Source organism: Delphinus delphis, chromosome 3 (genome assembly GCF_949987515.2).
Source record: "Delphinus delphis chromosome 3, mDelDel1.2, whole genome shotgun sequence".
NCBI lineage: Eukaryota > Metazoa > Chordata > Mammalia > Artiodactyla > Delphinidae > Delphinus > Delphinus delphis.
In genome coordinates this window covers 56,254,908-56,273,617 of record NC_082685.1, presented here as the reverse complement: position 1 = coordinate 56,273,617, position 18,710 = coordinate 56,254,908, and the positions used below count along the sequence as shown (strand labels likewise).

General features: G+C 35.8%; 1 protein-coding gene across 11 annotated transcripts in view; it reads left to right on the top strand.

Moving 5' to 3' along the window:
- The window catches only part of ANKHD1 (ankyrin repeat and KH domain containing 1), a 121,897-nt gene that overhangs the window by 40,243 nt on the left and 62,944 nt on the right, over positions 1-18,710 (top strand). For 10 of the 11 annotated variants that reach the window (XM_060008732.1, XM_060008726.1, XM_060008725.1 and 7 more), the window contains exons 8-10: positions 3,534-3,771; positions 4,000-4,191; positions 8,880-8,989. In XM_060008732.1, the coding sequence (XP_059864715.1) occupies positions 3,534-3,771; positions 4,000-4,191; positions 8,880-8,989 (540 nt within the window). The remainder of the gene's footprint in view (positions 1-3,533; positions 3,772-3,999; positions 4,192-8,879; positions 8,990-18,710) is intronic. The other variant, XM_060008734.1, reaches the window with a different exon arrangement.

Below are 18,710 nucleotides of genomic sequence, written 5' to 3'. Positions count from 1 at the left end.
ATCGGAAAAGAAGTAAAGCTGTCACTGTTTGCAGATGACATGATACTATACATAGAGAATCCTAAAGACTCTATCAGAAAACTACTAGAGCTAATCAATGAATTTGGTAAAGTAGCAGGATACAAAATTAATGCACAAAAATCTCTTGCATTCCTATACACTAATGATGAAAAATCTGAAAGAGAAATTAAGGAAACACTCCCATTTGCCATTGCAACAAAAAGAATGAAATACCTAGGAATAAACCTACCTAAGGAGACAAAAGACCTGTATGCAGAAAACTATGAGACACTGATGAAAGAAATTAAAGATGATACAAACAGATGGAGAGATATACCATGTTCTTGGATTGGAAGAATCAACATTGTAAAAATGACTGTACTACCCAAAGCAATCTATAGATTAAATGCAATCCCTATCAAACTACCAATGGCATCTTTCACAGAACTAGAACAAAAAATTTCACAATTTGTATGGAAACACAAAAGACCCCAAATAGCCAAAGCAATCCTGAGAAAGAAAAACGGAGCTGGAGGAATCAGGCTCCCTTACTTCAGACTATACTACAAAGCTACAGTAATCCAGACAGTATGGTACTGGCACAAAAACAGAAATATAGATCAATGGAACAGGATAGAAAGCCCAGAGATAAGCCCACACACATATGGTCACCTTACCTTTGATAAAGGAGGCAAGAATATACAGTGGAGAAAAGACAGCCTCTTCAATAAGTGGTACTGGGAAAACTGGACAGCTACATGTAAAAGAATGAAATTAGAACACTTCCTAACACCATACACAAAAATAAACCCAAAATGGATTAAAGACCTAAATGTAAGGCCAGACACTATAAAACTCTTAGAGGAAAACATAGGCAGAACACTCTATGATATAAATCACAGCAAGATCCTTTTAGACCCACCTCCTAGAGAAATGGAAATAAAAATAAACAAATGGGACCTAATGAAACTTGGTCCCTATGGAGACCAGTATGGAGGTTCCTTAAAAAACTACAAATAGAACTATCATATGACCCAGCAATCCTACTACTGGGCATATACCCTGAGAAAACCATAATTCAAAAAGAGTCATGGGGCTTCCCTGGTGGCGCAGTGGTTGGGAGTCCGCCTGCTGATGCAGGGGACACGGGTTCGTGCCCCGGTCTGGAAAGATCCCTCATGCCACGGAGCGGCTGGGCCCGTGAGCCATGGCTACTGAGCCTGTGCGTCCGGAGCCTGTGCTCCGCAACAGGAGAGGCCACAACAGTGAGAGGCCCGCGTACAGCCAAAAAAAAAAAAAAAAAAAAGTCATGTATCACAGTGTTCATTGCAGCTTTGTTTACAATAGCTAGGACATGGAATCAACCTAAGTGTCCATCGACAGGTGAATGGATAAAGAAGATGTGGCACATACATACAATTGAATATTGCTCAGCCATAAAAAGAAACAAAATTGAGTTATTTGTAGTGACGTGGATGGACCTAGAGTCTGTAATACAGAGTGAAGTACGTCAGAAAGAGAAAAACAAATACCATATGCTAACACATATATATGGACTCTAAAAAAAAATTGTTCTGAAGAACCTAGGGGCAGGACAGGAATAAAGATGCAGATGTAGAGAATGGACTTGAGGACACGGGGGGGAGGAAGGGTAAGCTGGGACGAAGTGAGAGAGTGGCATGGACTTATATATACTACCAAATGTAAAATAGATAGCTAGTGGGAAGCAGCCGCATAGTACAGGGAGATCAGCTCAGTGCTTTGTGACCACGTAGAGGGGTGGGATAGGGAGGGTGGGAGGGAGAAGCAAGAGGGAGGAGATATGAGGGCATATGTATATGTATAGCTGATTCACTTTGTTATAAAGCAGAAACTGGTGCACCATTGTAAAGCAATTATACTCCAATAAAGATGCTAAAAATATATATATATATTTTATTAAGAAAAAAATGAGAGCATCTCAAATGCTCCCTTCTTTAAGTTATCATAACCCTAGCCCTAGCTTGGTTGCTGTCCAGTGCCTCCAGTTGTTTTATCTTTTTTCCCCAATTTTTATAGTTGTTTATGATGGAGAGTAAGTCCAATCCCAGCTACTGCTCAAAGGCTAAGACTAAAGTCTTAGAATTTAAAAAAATTCTAATAATGATATTAGGCCTTTAAGAGTGGATTATTCTTTTTTTAATTTCTTATTTTGTTCTTTTTTCCTTTGTTAGAAATAATATTGTTCATTAACATAAAAAAGTGCTTAGTACAATTCCTTTGTAAGGTATGTACTCAAGATATGTTAGCAGAGTATATAAAGACTCTTCAGAAATTAAATTCAAGCAAAACAATTTCTTGGGAGCCTAGAGAAGCTGGGCGCAATAGTAGTTCCGTGATCTGTGGGCATTCATAAACCCTTATTTTCTTTTCAATTAGAATTGTATATCAAACACCAGTAACTCAATATAGGAATTTGGTTAAAATATATTTTATTTTACATATATTGGAAGTATTAGTAAAACTAAAATTTTAATGTGAAGTCATTTGTTTTTGACATCATGTCAAAAGTGGTTACAGCTAAGTTAGTTATTTAGTTAAGTATAATGAAACTCTAGATGGATCCTGAAACCTAATATTTAATTAAGGTTTCTTTAATTAATTCTTTAGTAAAAGAATTGCCCAACCTTATAAAACCTTATTTTTGTACTCAGTCTTTACTTTTCATTAGCAATATTTGGGTCATTTTTGAAATAAAGAACAATACCATTTGTCTTTATATGCACAACAGGAGTTAAGGAGTTACATAAAATTTTGTAGCATAGAATTTGAAACTGAAGAAATGTATGTATGATGATAGAGGGATAGAATGGATACACTCCATGAGAATATTAATTGCCTTACTGTCTATGCAGATGGGCTCATGGTAAAATTATTTACAAGTGAATACGACTTACTTTTACATCTTTGTAAAATTCTTTGCCTCATTACAAGTTAGTGATGAGAAAAAATATAGGATAGGATCAGTCCACAGGGATTTACCTTGGTGACATAATCCCAAATGGTAATGACTTCACAGAATTGTTGTGTTACTTTATGCGAAGTCTTCTTTTCTTAAATAGATCTAACACAGTTTCTACACTTAAACATGACACTTAAGTTTGAGGCTATAGCTATGTTTGACTCTGGCTGTAGTATAAACAGTAATTATTTTATTTTGAGTTACTGTTGACTATGGATTTAACAATTTTTTGAACTTCAAAGAATGTGGAAATTCAAAATTATTTGGAGTTGTAACTGTATCTCACAAGTCTGATTCTTGTGGAAAATTTTGGGCTTGCTCAAAAGTAAGGTAAAATAATTTTAATGGACTTTTGGTAAGATAGATTTCAAAAATTGTTCAGATGGTCATGGTAATATATATGCCTCTAAGCTGCCTCTCCTTTTTTTTCCTCTTGTCTTTCCTCAATCTCTTGCTTTTCTTCTCTCGCTTAAAAAATATCAAAACAAAACAAAAATTCCTTTCTTCTTGTTTTACTTCTGAAAATCTGCAGGATGGACATGTAGAGGTGGCACGTTTGCTTTTGGATAGTGGTGCTCAAGTGAATATGCCTGCAGATTCATTTGAGTCTCCATTAACGCTAGCTGCCTGTGGAGGACACGTTGAATTGGCAGCTCTACTTATTGAGAGGGGCGCAAATCTTGAGGAAGTTAATGATGAAGGATACACTCCCTTGATGGAAGCTGCTCGGGAAGGACACGAAGAGATGGTGGCACTACTCTTAGCACAAGGTAAAATAGTTTTACTTCTTTAATTAAAAAATCGATTTCCTTTGGTTTTTTTGTGTCAGTATCCCTGAAGTTTACTACAACTAAGATATTTTTTGCATTGATGATAAAATAAATTATCAACACCCTGGAAGGAACCCCAGCAGCAGAGAAAAGATAATTATCACAAATCAGAACACTTTACTCTAAGTCTTTTGTAACTAGTTTTATCTATTTTCATGCTTTCCTCAGGAGCAAATATAAATGCTCAGACAGAAGAAACCCAAGAAACTGCTCTGACGTTGGCTTGCTGTGGAGGATTTTCTGAAGTTGCAGACTTCCTGATTAAGGCAGGGGCTGACATAGAACTTGGCTGCTCCACACCTCTGATGGAGGCTTCTCAGGAGGGACACCTGGAGTTGGTTAAATATTTACTGGCTGCCGGTATGTGGCTTTAAAAAACGCCTTTTAGAAAAAGACTTTTATATTGCTTTCATAACTTTAACAATTAACCATAACTTTTTCAACTTTCTACAAAAGTTGAAAGACAGCGCCATAATTTAACTCTCTTCTTAGGCTTTTAAATCTCCAAAAATGTCATTTTTTTAAAAGGTTTCTTAGAGTTATTAATGTTTGCTTGGTGACTGTAAGGCTTCCCATTGACCTTATCTTTCTATTGAATGTTTGTGGCTTTTGGAGGGGAGAAGTTAGTTCCTCCTAGTGTCTATTAATAAGAGGAGGTGGGGATGACATAGAGGTTATAATTTGATACCCTTAAGCCTGTTCATTTCTTGACATTTCTGACTTCTCAAAAAAAATAAGAAAGAAAGAATGAACGAACAAGTGGGAATGTTTTTTTTTGGCAGAAGTATTTAGTTTTTTGGGGTTTTTCGTTTATTTGTTTTTAAATATTTATTTATTTGGCTGCATTGGGTCTTAGTTGTGGCATGCGGGATCTTCATTTCAGCGTGAGGGATCTTTGTTGTGGTGCAGGCTCTTCGTTGCGGCATGCAGGCTTCTCTCTAGTTGTGGCACGTGGGCTCCAGAGCACGCGGGCCCAGTAGTTGTGTCACATGGGCTCTCCACTATGGCACGCGAGCTCTAGAGTATGTGGGCTTAGTTGCTCGACCAGGGATCGAACCTGCGTCCCCGCGAAAGGTGGATTCTTAACCACTGGACCACCAGGGAAGTCCCAGAAGTATTTAGTTTTAAAATAATTTGTGCTTGGGCTTCCTTGGTGGCGCAGTGGTTGAGAGTCCACCTGCCGATGCAGGGGACACGGGTTCGTGCCCCGGTCCGGGAAGATCCCACATGCCGCAGAGCGGCTGGGCCCGTGGTCCATGGCTGCTGAGCCTGCATGTCCGGAGCCTGTGCTCCGCAACGGGAGAGACCACAACAGTGAGAGGCCCGCGTACCGCAAAAAAAAAAAAAATAATAATAATAATTTGTGCTTTATATATTGTTAACCAGTGGTAAGAAGTAAGTTTTTTTTACATAGAATATTTGTAGTTTTATATAGAGCAAGTTAAGGATATATCAGAAAAAATTGATCCAGACAGATGTAAACCTTTATTTATCCTTTAGAAGTAGTATAAATTTTTTTATCCATATCTAATAAGTTGTTTAAAACTTGACATATAAAGAAATACATAAAGGAAAATGAAATATTTAGCAAAACTTTATTCATCCTTTATTGTTAATATTAATTTGATTATAGCCCAGCATCAGTTATTCCTTTGGATTATTATTGCAATAATTTCTTAATCCAGATCATTAATGGTTTGGATGATTGTTTAGATTTTGAACCAATGCACAAACCAACCATACAGGCTGACCTCTTCCTTGACTCAAATACTATTATTTGCTGTAGTTAGTAAATGTATGGGCATTATTCAGTCATTTTTCCCTCATTATTTTCTGTAACTGTCTGTGTCCCATTCAGGAGTCTTTCTTTACCGGTGCTTATCAGTCTTCATTCTCCCCACATCTCTCTAAGTAGTCAAGATATTGTTAAGAGGCTTTTAAAAGAAGGAATAAATAGGGGCTTCCCTGGTGGCGCAGTGGTGCAGTGGTTGAGAGTCCGCCTGCCGATGCAGGGGACACGGGTTCGTGCCCCTGTCTGGGAGGATCCCACATGCCGCAGAGCGGCTGGGCCCGTGAGCCATGGCCGCTGGACCTGCGCGTCCGGAGCCTGTGCGTCCGGAGCCTGTGCTCCGCAACAGGAGAGGCCCGCGTACTGCAAAAAAAAAAAGAAGAAATAAATAATGTTAACTAAGAAATCAGCAGACATTCTGCTCACCTCATGTGTTAACTCTATTAATTACCACTGGCCACTGGTATAGTAAGAAATATTACACACATTTTATAGATATAGAAACTGATGTACAGTCATGTTACATAACTTCCCTAAGCAAATCAAGCTAATAAGTGACAGGGCCAATATTCAAACTTAGAACTCCTGACATTGTTTTTTCTATTGTATCACCACTGATTCTCATATTTAGCTACTTTTGCTAATTTGAAGTAGGTAGTTTCTGGAACTGTCTCGGGGGCCTGAGAATCACTTTTTTTTTTTTTTTTTTGTGGTACGCGGGCCTCTGAGTGTTGTGGCCTCTCCCGTTGCGGAGCACAGGCTCCGGACGCGCAGGCTCAGCGGCCGTGGCTCACGGGCCCAGCCGCTCCGCGGCATGTGGGATCTTCCCGGACCGGGGCACAAACCCGCGTCCCCTGCATCGGCAGGCGGACTCTCAACCACTGCGCCACCAGGGAAGCCCGAGAATCACTTTTTATGTGATCACTACCTAAAACAATTTTTTTCCAGATTAGAGTGTGATTTATTTACATGCATTTCTTCTCATAGTGAAGCACTAAAGAAGAATCCAACAGGTCTTTTAATACATTGCGTATACAGTTTTTTAAAAAAATTAAAAAACCTTGGGCTTCCTTGGTGGCGCAGTGGTTGGGAGTCCGCCTGCCGATGCAGGGGACATGGGTTTGTGCCCCGATCCGAGAGGATCCCACATGCCGCGGAGCGGCTGGGCCCGTGGGCCACGGCCGCTGAGCCTGTGCGTCCAGAGCCTGTGCTCCGCAACAGGAGAGGCCACAACAGTGAGAGACCTGCATACTGCAAAAAAAAAAAAAAAAAAAAGTAACCACAGTACCATTTCCTTACCTAAATTTTTAAAATAATAATTCCTTGGTGTCATTAAATACCCAAGCAGTTTTCATATTTTCCTGATAGTCTTATAAATGTGTATGTGTGCGTTTAATGACTTTTTTGAATTAGGATTCGAATAAGATTCATACAGTAACTCTTGATCAATACATCTCTTAAGTCCCTTTAATTTATGGGCTCTTCATCATCTTTCTTTTCTTTTTTCCCATGCAAGTTTTGGTTGAAGACATGAAATGTTTATCCTTTAGGCTTCCCAGAGTATGGATTTTGCTAAATGCACCTCCACGATTTCATTTAACTTGTTTTTCTGTCCCTTGGATTTCCTATAAGTAGTACTTAGATCTAGAGACTTGATTAAATTCAGGTATGATGTACGTTTGTTTTGTTCTGTTTTGTTTTTAAGACTACTTCATAGGTAGTATTTGTACTTTCTTCAGGAGGTGGTAACTGTCTGATTGTCTCTCTTTTTGATTATTAGATATTGATGATCATTGCTTAGATCCATTAATTCGTTAAGGGTTACAAAGTGGTAATATTCTAAATTCTATTATTCCTTCCTTGTTTATTAGCAGACATATGTCTATAAAGAGAAACTTCCCTTCATCACCTATTTGGTTACTCTTAGGTATAAATCATATAGGAACAGGAGTATAAATGTTTGATTTTCCCCCCCTTTTCTCTCCCCCGCTCACCGCAAATAATGAGGTGGACCCCTAGTATCCTTCACTGGTGACCAAGGAAGTGGTTTTTTTTGTTTTGATTTGAACATCATTTTGAACTTCTAGATTTAAACATACATGATGGCTTTTATTCTATCATAGTCCTCATTCTTTTTGATGTAAAAATTGCTGAAATATGGGACAGTTTCACTATCTTTGGTCAATAAGTTTAGCTCCTAAATCCTTTTGGTGTGACCTCATTATAGTCTGTTTCCTTGCTTTTTGATATTGCTAGGTGTTTCAGGCCCATCTTATACAGATTCTCCCCCAGTCTTGGAACCAATTATTTCTTTAAGAAGCCCTAATTTCATTTAGTAGGATATGGTACTTAGAGATCACAATCTTAGCTAGAGATGCTATTTCGGCTTGGTCTTTCATTGTCTCTAGGCCTTTTTAGTTGGTCAGAGTGAGGAAATATTTTTCTTACAGATAATAATACAACATGAATTCATGTCAGTACTTCCAATTCAGAACCATACGGTTTTACTTAACTTCAGCAATCTTTTATCTGTGTTTTCTCTCAGCCATGCCCCGAATTTCACTGACCAAAGGATTACTCATTTGATTTTTACCACAATATCCATAGAATAGAAACCAAAACTACTGTCAATATGATTTCTGAAAACTGTTTGATATTTTTGGCTTTAGCAGCCCTTTTATTTCTTAGGGTATATCTTACTGGGGATGTATAGGCAGATTTTTAAAAAAATAAATAAATAAATTTATTTATTTATTTTGGCTGCGTTGGGTCTTTGTTGCTGCGTGTGGGTTTTTCTCCGGTCGTGTCGGGTGGGGGCTACTCTTTGTTGTAGTGCGCGGGCTTCCCATTGCGGTAGCTTCTCTTGTTGCGGGGCACAGGCTCTAGGCACGCAGGCTTCAGTAGTTGCAGCACGTGGCTCAGTAGTTGTGGGTTGCGGGCTCTAGAGCACAGGCTCAGTCGTTGTGGTGCATGGGCTTAGTTGCTCTGCGGCATGTGGGATCTTCCCAGACCAGGGCTCAAACCCGTGTCCCCTGCATTGGCAGGCGGATTCTTAACCACTGTGCCACCAGGGAAGTCCAGATTATTGTATTTTTTAATCATTTGGTATAGTTCCTTTCTTTGTGGCTAAAAGCATTCTTCCAAAACATTTAAAGGAAAATTAGGATTCTTAAAATCTGATATTTTCATATTCAGAGTTTATGAGTTTCACCAAATTATAAAATTCACAAAGTAAATGTGTAATTTTTTTGTTTGCCAGGTGCTAACGTTCATGCTACAACAGCAACAGGAGACACAGCCTTAACCTACGCTTGTGAAAATGGACATACGGATGTTGCAGATGTTTTACTTCAAGCAGGGGCTGATTTAGTAAGATATTTTTAATTTCAAATATTTTTGTGTGAATGTTAATACTCCTTTATTTTTAACATTTAGAAAGCACTAGTAAAGAAGATCAATAGTTTGCATGCTTTGTATAAAATAACTTTTAAAAGTTTGGCTACTTGTTCTAGTTGTTGCATTTATTAAATGTATTTGAAAATAGTTTTTAAAAGGGCATACTGTTTCTTTTCCTAGGTAAAAACATTTGTTTCTTTCTTCCTCTCACCCCAGTCCCATTTGACATTCCTGAACCTTTTTAACTGCCCTTTATTAGACATACAAATTCAGTGATATGTTTGCAACATAGAATAACCTGTCAAATCACTTTGAGTGATTTCTTTTGTTTTTCTAATTAGACATTTAAAATAAAGCTACTGTCATCTTCCTAACAACATTATTACAGCATTTCATTCTTTTTCTTTTCTTTTAATATCTTCTATTTTGGCTTTTCAAAGTTTCAAATTAGATGGCAGGTTCATATGTGTAATAATCCTTACAACTATGGGAAATTATAAGTAATATCCCACTTAAAGGTTTATGGTTCTTGCTGAAATGTTTGCTTTGACTAATTTTTATTTTGTGAGATTACTTTGAACGGCTTTCTAGAGTTTCTTCCAGAATTCCCTTTTGTATTTCTTAAAAATCTGTGTGAGACATGCATAATTATAAATGCTGTACAGAATCAACTTTATTAATTTCAGTTATTTAGAAAAAACTGTGCAAGTATTGTCTTTTAAACCAATTCCAATAACAGACATTCCCCCCAAAATACCTGAGAACATTGTTGGAAAATAATTATTGACTATAATAAGTATAGTGTAATTATGCTATTTATTTATCATCATTTCTACTTCTAATAAATATTGTAGTGATAAGACTAGCATTCATTCTCATTAATTAGGATCTGCCAGTTAGAATTTCTAAGAGGTGTACTTTTTTCGTTTGAAAATTATGATGGATATGTTAAGTAGATCTTAATCTTCTGCCTTCTTTCTTTATCTCATTCCTTTTTTTAGAGTTGCTTTGGGTCATCTAAAAATTAAGAATTGAAGCATTTCATCACTTGGAGTAAACAGGGTAGAGCATAAAAGCTTAGATAATATAAGCAAAGTTTAATACTCTTATCCTCTGAATTCTTATCAAAATTCTTCCTTCCATTTTTCCATAGCTAAGTCACTTTCTTGACTAATTTGCTAGTTCTTCTAAAAATATTAAATAGGAAAAGAGGAATTATCTGTTAAATGCACTTTAAAGTATAGCAAAACCTTAGTGATTTTTGACAGAGTTAAAAATTTGTTATGAAATATTTTTAAATGCCCTTTAAAACAAAGGGCATTTAAAAATAGAAAACAAAATAGTTGTTTTCTATTTTTTATTTTTATAGTTTTCTGGAATTAGGTAAATTGTGATTAAAATTCCTTAGAAGAATTTCATTAAATAAGCAGATTGAAAGATTTGAATTTACCATACTGTTTTACATTCAAAATATAAGATTAAAAAATGGCTCAGATAAATATTTACCTTAAGTACAAAGGTAATACTGTTATTCTAACGTAACTGTTTTTCTCTTTTGCAAACCGTCTTTGCATTCATATACACATGTAATTATAATCATAGTATAGTACAGTTGTTTTCTATTTTCCAGAATGTGTGTTCTGTCATAATCTTTTCCATTTTGCTACATATTCTGTATATTTATAACTTGTGCATAATATTCCATCAAGTTGATGAGCCATAATCATTCACTTATTATTGAACTTTTGACTTGCTTTTTATTTTTCACTGTTGTAAATACTGCTAGATTTAATAATTTCATGTGCATAACATTTTTCTCCTTTTGAATTATTTCATATATTAATTTTTCACTTTAAAAATGTATTCCTATTTTATGCTTTTGCTATCTGTGGAGAGATATTTCAATTTTAATATTAGTTATTTTCCTGATTGTAAAAAGCAGTTCTTGTTCTTTATAGAAAATGTGGAAAGTATGGAAAAGCATAGTAAGTTTGATATTTAAAACCTATAAATAATTTCAGCTTTACTATAAGCCATAGGCAGGAAACAAAAGACCTAGTGAAAAACAAGAAGTAAGTAAAGCAGGCAGATCAGTCCCTGAGTCCTGAGGAAGAAAATGACTGATAATTCTTGCTAGCTGGACCTAAAAAGACAGTAGCACCTTCCTTGCCCTTCATTCTTTTCTGTCACCTCCTAGTATCTGTTTAGGACTGTAGTAATTTCCTCCAGTGGTTTGGAATTGGAAGACTACGCTCCCATTGCGTGGAGTGGAGATGTATTCCATTTCTGGCATCCCATAGATGTATTCTTGATGTCTAGGTTTGGTAGTTCTTTAAGTTAAATTGTTTGTTTGTTTGTTTTCGTGGGCTAGCTGAGAACCTTCATTTGGGGAGGAACTATTTTTACCTTCGGTTTTAAATAAGAACGCACAAGTCAACCTTTGAAACACAATCTGGACCATGCTTTGTTAGATTTTTAGAGCTTAACTTTTGCCACAATTTAAGGCTGTTATTATATATTTTTTAAAGAGTTTAAAAGTTGTTGTCTCTCATTTTTAAAAATATTCTGTAGAATCAGTTAGGATATTAATTACAATTTTATAAAAATGTAATGCAACAATTTGGATTGCTTATATTGTTTCCTGAGATGAAACTGAGAGGTTTTAAGACTTTTCATTCTACATGTGTAGTAGGTATAGTTTAGAACTTAGTTTTAAAGGAAATCTAGACAGTTTCTTATTTAATGCTTTTTTTAAAATCCACAACCAGAACTGTTAGTATACTTGAGCATTTTCAGGTAGATCCTCAAAATATGTGTATGTTCTCATTTGAAACTTAGTTATTTGAAATTTTATTTTTTCTTGTTTTAAAAATATTTGAAATGAAAAAATATTAGATATTTCCAGTAAAAAAAAAAACCTAAATATTTATCATATTTAGAAGGTTATGGATTGATATGTAACTTGTCTACCTTTGTAATAATTGCATAAATTTGAATAATCCATTATTAAAAACCTTTGGACTAGATTAGTTTTCTTAAATAAGCCACTTAAAATGTTCCTTTTGGAAATCAAAAATTAAATGAAATAAAAAATTGTCCATTAATTCCAGAGTTCTTTTTGAAAATTCTCCCTATTTAACATGCAAAATCATTTTAACTACTGAATAAGCAGAGAGCCTTGAACAAGTCACCTAATCCATGTCTTCCATATAGTTGTACTTCTTGTTACCACTGTAATGGAAATCATTATATATTGAAATAAAGATTATTCCTTTATGTACTTTCTTTCTCTGCATAGCATCTTTTGTTTATTGGGCCCAAATTAGTATTTAGTATTTGGTGTGATTACAGGTATAATATGATGTAAACCCATCGTAAGAAAGTTTGTATTAAAACACATTAGCATTCTGTAGTATACTTAAAATCTAAAAGAAATTTTAAAAAAAAGAAAAAAATAAACCAGCCTTTGGAAACTAATCTTATTTCTCTGAAAAGGAATATACTATGTATCCTTACAAATTTGTTATTGAACTGCTTGACCAGAAATAACCAATAAACACCATTTAAAAATCGAAGTTGAGTGACTCCCCTGGTGGTCCAGTGGTTAAAACTCCACACTTCCGCTGCAGGGGGCATGGGTTCAATCCCTGGTCCAGGAACTAAGATCCCATATGCTGTGAGGCACAGCCAAAAATAATAATAAATAAAAATAAAATTGACATCTGCAATATTAAAAAAAATGAAAACTGAAGTTGATTCAGTTCCATTGTCTTTGAGTCACTGTCCTGGTGTCCTGTATAATTATTACTTTAGGCTGTTCTCCCCATTTACTGGTCTTTAGACCAAAAGGCAGAGTTTTAATATTTCATTCTTATTTGTATCTTGATAGCTTACTTCAGCTAAAGCATTTATATGGCTTGATTTCCTTTACCACAGTCCTCTAGCCCCCTCTTTACTATTACTTTTATGTTCAAGGTGGAGAATTTGCATAGTTAACTATTCAACAGTATAACTTGGAATGTAAAACCCTACTCTGCTTCTTTCTTTTTTTCTCTTGCTTGCTTTTAATTTTGGCTTACTTTGTTGTCTGTGTTTTCCTGGCTTCCATGCCCAACCATGTTATTGTTATAGAGATGATCCATCTCTATGAAAGATGACTGCATCAGGTCAGAGTTTCCAAATGCCCTAATGATAGGATGTTTAGGTGGCAACAGTGTTGGTTAACATGTCAGTGTTGTTTTGTTTTTCTGTTTTATATATATATATATATATATATATATATATATAGTAGGAGTTTTTGTTGTTTTTTATTTTGTTTTTTTTTTCTTCCAGGTTTATTAAGATATAATTGCCATACAATACTGTATAAGTTTAACTTGTGATAATCACAATAAATTTAGGAACCTCTTTCATCTCATATACAAAATTAAAGAAATAGAAAAAAAATTTATTCCTTGTCATGAGATCTATTAGGATTTGCTCTCAACAACTTTCATATATAACATACAGCAGTATTAATTATATGTATCATGTTGTATAATACATCCCTAGTACTTACTTATAACTTGAAGTTTGTACAGAGTTGCTTTGATTTGGTGGTGTTTCTGATTTTCAAACCATTTGTAAAGATGATGGAATCTTTCTCTTTTCATCATGGCATGTTAATTTCAGCACTAAAACGTTGATACATTTGTTGAGATAAAAGAAATATTTGTGGAACTTCCTTCACATGTATTTGCCAACAAAGCTAAGGTTGGAAAGGGAGAGTGATATATAAATCCCGTAAATTAGTATTCCTTCCTTCTCTACAGCTCCTTGGCCTTTCATGTCTAGAAGAGGAACTCAAGTAGTAGTTCCCATAATAAACAACTGACATAGATATTAGAGAAGGTAAATATATTTTAGTTGTGTTCACATAAAGATTTTTTATGACCCACTTTAGCATGTTACAGGCCTTCATTGCTATTTGAAAGTATATCTACTAAAAGGAAGAAATACCTGTGGAAGGCATCCTGTAATCCTGTATCTGAATGGAGGGCTAATGAGTGACAAAGGCTACACTTAGTTATTTAGAAAGAACTCAACATTAGAGATGCTACTGAGCATTAGACAAGACACTGGAATTTTGATCACAGCCAGCAGATCACTGATCTATAAGTAAATAGTTGCCTCAATATTCTCATCTGTAAAATAAAATCTAGTGTTATTTTCTGGACTATTTTACCCAAGTCCTGTAAATATTCTTTCTTCGGCTATGCTGGGTGTCCTAGGGCAAATCACTTAGATTCCCTAGCCTTCTTTTGTGTTTCTTTCTCATCTCCCCCCTTTCCTTTATTTTATGAGGGGTTTGGATCAGAAGATCTTTAATGACGTGGCTTAAGAAATCTAATTTTATGATTTTTAAAGAACAGGTTAACTAGCTACCTTTTTGGAGGTATCAGATGGACTAGATGAGTACTTAGCCCAAGAATGTGTGAAGTGCTATGGGATCCTTGAAGAAAATGAAATTTTAAGGTGTGAGTCATAATTAATAATAATGATGTGTTACACAAATTATCTTCTCTCTTAAAATCTTTGGGTATATTAAATATATCTTAAATTACTTAATTTTGGGCATTATTTATAATTAATAATTAGCAAATTTAGCTTCCTATAAAATATTTTAATAGATAAAAGTTACTAATCCCTAGAAAACACAGTAATGTGGTAAGGCCATCCCAGTAAAGAATAATTTGGCATTATAACGCTAAATCATTATCTCTCCCACCCTATCTTTTCACTATCAGTATTTTATCCTACTTAAATACTGTCAAAGAAGTAGGAAAAGTTGCCTTAACATGGATTTTTATTGTAAGTAAACTATTTTCTTAAGAATAAAATCTCTCCAGTTATCTTTGGAGTTGTTCAATTATGAATTTATTCTTCTTTTCCTTTGGTTAAACTTTATTTTGAGTAGCAGAATAAACTTTTGTTACATCCTCTTCTTCTCATCTTATATGCCTTCAAACTTTTCAAAATTTCCTTTCTTTAGGATTGTTTTTTCAGCTTTGGCTTTCAAGTATGCATAGGTATTTTTTGCCCAGTGAGAGACAAGGAATTTAGAAATACCGTTTTACTTTGAGATGTTAGCCACCTTGAAAATAGGGGTGGAAGATGGACAGGTTTTTCCAAGGACAAGATAGGACATGGATTCTTTCTTTAAGCTCATAATAAATCTGCTTTAGATGCAGTAGATCAAAGAAAATAAATAGAACCAACCTGAAGAAGTGTGGTGGGCACACAGTGTTGCTAATTCTGGGTCTTTGCCATATTGAGTAATAGTTGGTCCTATGCAAATCAGTTATTTTTATTTTTATTTTTTTTGCGGTACGCGGGCCTCTCACTGTTGTGGCCTCTCCCGTTGCGGAGCACAGGCTCCGGACACGCAGGCTTAGTGGCCATGGCTCACGGGCCCAGCTGCTCCACGGCACGTGGGATCTTCCCGGACCGGGGCACAAACCCGTGTCCCCTGCATGAGCAGGCGGACTCTCAATCACTGCGCCACCAGGGAAGCCCGATCATAACTTTTAAAGGTTTATTATTTTTAATGTTGGAATGAAAATCGAAGCACTTCTGCACTGAGTAAATTGCGCCCCTTGAATATGTTGTACTGGTCTATCACTGATTTTCCTCCCTAACCATGAAGTAAGCTCTTTGACCCTTGTTGCTTTTCTTAGACTGTGTTCTAGCCAAATGAACTTTGGGGGGCATTTTCCTAGAATAGTTGAGCTAGTGGAAACTGGGTGATTTGGACATGGATACATTAGCACCCTCCGGTTCTTAATCCTGGAAATTAGATTTGATATGGACTTACCTTAAAAGAAACAAAAATTTTGAAGGATCAGTTTGTTATCTATATTAAATCTTAGGAAATAGAGGATTTCTATTTCTTTTCTATATCCTCTTTTGTAAGATTTTTTTTTTAATTTAAGCAATATGTTGTGTGTCTTTCTAAACATTTCTATACACTCAAGCATATATATATTGTGTATGTGGGCTATATGTCTTTTTTATATGAATAGATTTGTTACCACATATACTGTTCTGAAACTTTTTTCTTTTTAATATAATATTTTTCTGTCAATTCCTAAGATTTCTCATTCTTTTTCACAGGTACCCAGTGTTCTATATAATTTATTAACCATTTATTTATTCATAAACATCTGGGTTATTATAATTTTTAAAGATTACAAATGGTACTGCACTAAATATTGTTATGCAGATTTATGTATTTTTGCTACTTTTGTGAATATATCTATAGGGATAAATTCCTAGAAGTGAAATTGCCAGTTTTCAGAGGGTCCACATCTAAAAGTTTGATAGCTGCTGCGAAACTGTACAAAAATGCTGAACTAGTCTATACTTATACTAACAATTGAGGTCTCCTGATTCTTATATTCTCATTAACATGGGTTAGATTTCCCCTACCTTCCTTCCTTCCTTCCTTCCTTCCTTCCTTCCTTCCTTCCTTCCTTCCTTCCTCCCTCCCTCCCTCCCTCCCTCCCTTCCTCCCTCCCTTCCCTTTCCTTCTTCCTTCCTTCCATTTTTTATGGTTTAATTTTCTAATCTCTGATCATAGTCCCCATGTTTCTTTTATCTAAAAAAATCCCTGTGCTCCAGGTAGCCCTATGAGCTGCTCACTAATTGCTGAACTAATTGTTGAACTATATAAAACACAGGTATAAAGTTACTTCCTGGAAAAGTATTTATTCAGACATCATTTACAAATGGAAATTTTGAAATATTTTGTTAATTTCTTTTAAAAAACTGATTTTTAAAAAATCAAATATTTAGACAATGTTTATTGACTCCATTCTGAAGAGGAGATTAATGTGTCTTCCACCATAGGATTTTCATGAGTTATTTTATTATTACATTGTCATGATTTTATAACATTTACATTCTGTTTTATGACCCTATTATTTCTCAAAGTTGTTTAACTGTATATTTAGGTGGATTCAGTGTTTACCTTACTAGTCTTTCATATTATGTAGACTCTGAATTCCTGATTTCCTGAACTTGACTCACCTTTTGGCTGGCTGATACTGGTATTTTGTTTTGAATTTACTTTCCTCAACCAAAAAAGAGTTCACAGGTGCCTGCATTTTTGATATTACTTTATGTTGTATTTATAAATGAATGTAGCCAAATATAAAATTAATGAATCACTTGTTTTTTCCCCTCAAAATTCTAAGCCCTCTATTCTACTGTCTTCTGGTATTAAATATTGCCAAAGCCTGCTAGAATATTCCCCATTATATGTAAGTGATTTCCTTTCTGCCCGGATTATCATAAGATTCTTTCATTATACTTAAACCTCTATGATTTCGCCAGGATGTGTCTTGGTGTTTATTATTTTATAACAGTTTTTCCTGGAAAACCGTGAGTGCTTTCTATTTAAAGATTTTAGTTCATCCTCTCTCCCCTCTCCTTTTCTTTCTCCTCATCATCCTTCTCCAGTTTTTTTCTATTACAGCCTTGAATACTTCTTTTTCTGTTCTGTTTTCTTCTAGAACATTTATTATCCACATATTGAATCTCCCTTATTATCTTTATGTCTGATTCTTTTCATTTCTTTGTCCTTTTCCTCTGTATTGTTTCTTTCTTAAGTCCATCCACCAGGTCACTATTTTTTCTGTATACTTGTTGCTGCTTCTAATGTGGTTTTCATGGTTTCATCATTACTTAGTATCTTCTGGTCTTCCAACTCACTTTTTTTCCCTGATAAATTTATTTATTTATTTATTTTTGGCTGCGTTGGGTCTTCATTGCTGCGCACGGGCTTTTCTCTAGTTGCAGCGAGCGGGGGCTACTCTTTGTTGAAATGCGCGGGCTTCTCATTGCGGTGGCTTCTCTTGTTGTGGAGCACAGGCTCTAGGTGTGCGGACTTTAGTAGTTGTGGCACATGGGCTCAGTAGTTGTGGCTCATGGGCTCTAGAGTGCGGGCTCAGTAGTTGTGGCACACGGGCTTAGTTCCTCCGTGGCATGTGGGATCTTCCTGGACCAGGGTTTGAACGTGTGTCCCCTGCATTGGCAGGCAGATTCCTAACCACTGCGCCACCAGGGAAGTCCCCCAACTCACTTCTTTTTTTTTTTTAATTTATTTATTTTTGGCTGCGTTGGATCTTCATTGCAGTGCACAGGCTTCTTATTGTGGTGGCTTCTCTTGTTGCAGAGCACAGGCTCTAGGTGTATGGGCTTCAGTAGTTGCGGCTCGCGGGCTCAGTAGTTGTGGCGCACGGGCATACTTGCTTCATGGCATGTAGGATCTTCCTGGAGCAGGGCTCGAACCCATGTCCCCTGCATTGGCAGGCAGACTGTTAACCACTGTGCCACCAGGGAAGTACCCCCAACTCCCTTTTAAGTTTCCTCTTGCTGTTATATCACTTTGTTCCACTAGTTAAAGCGTTCATATTCTCTTTAATATTTTTGAAAGTACAAGGGAACATTTGACTAAAATTTTGTTTCCATTTTTGTAGGAACTTCTTAATAGGTTCTGTGTTGGATACTTTGTGCTTATTTATTCTTATTTGAATGGAGCTTGTCTTTGTTGAAAATCATATGGGGTTGAGGAAGGGAGAAGTGAACTTTAACAGTCAGCTTGTTCAAATCATAGAGTTCACTCAGAATACTTTCTCACCAAATCTCTACCATA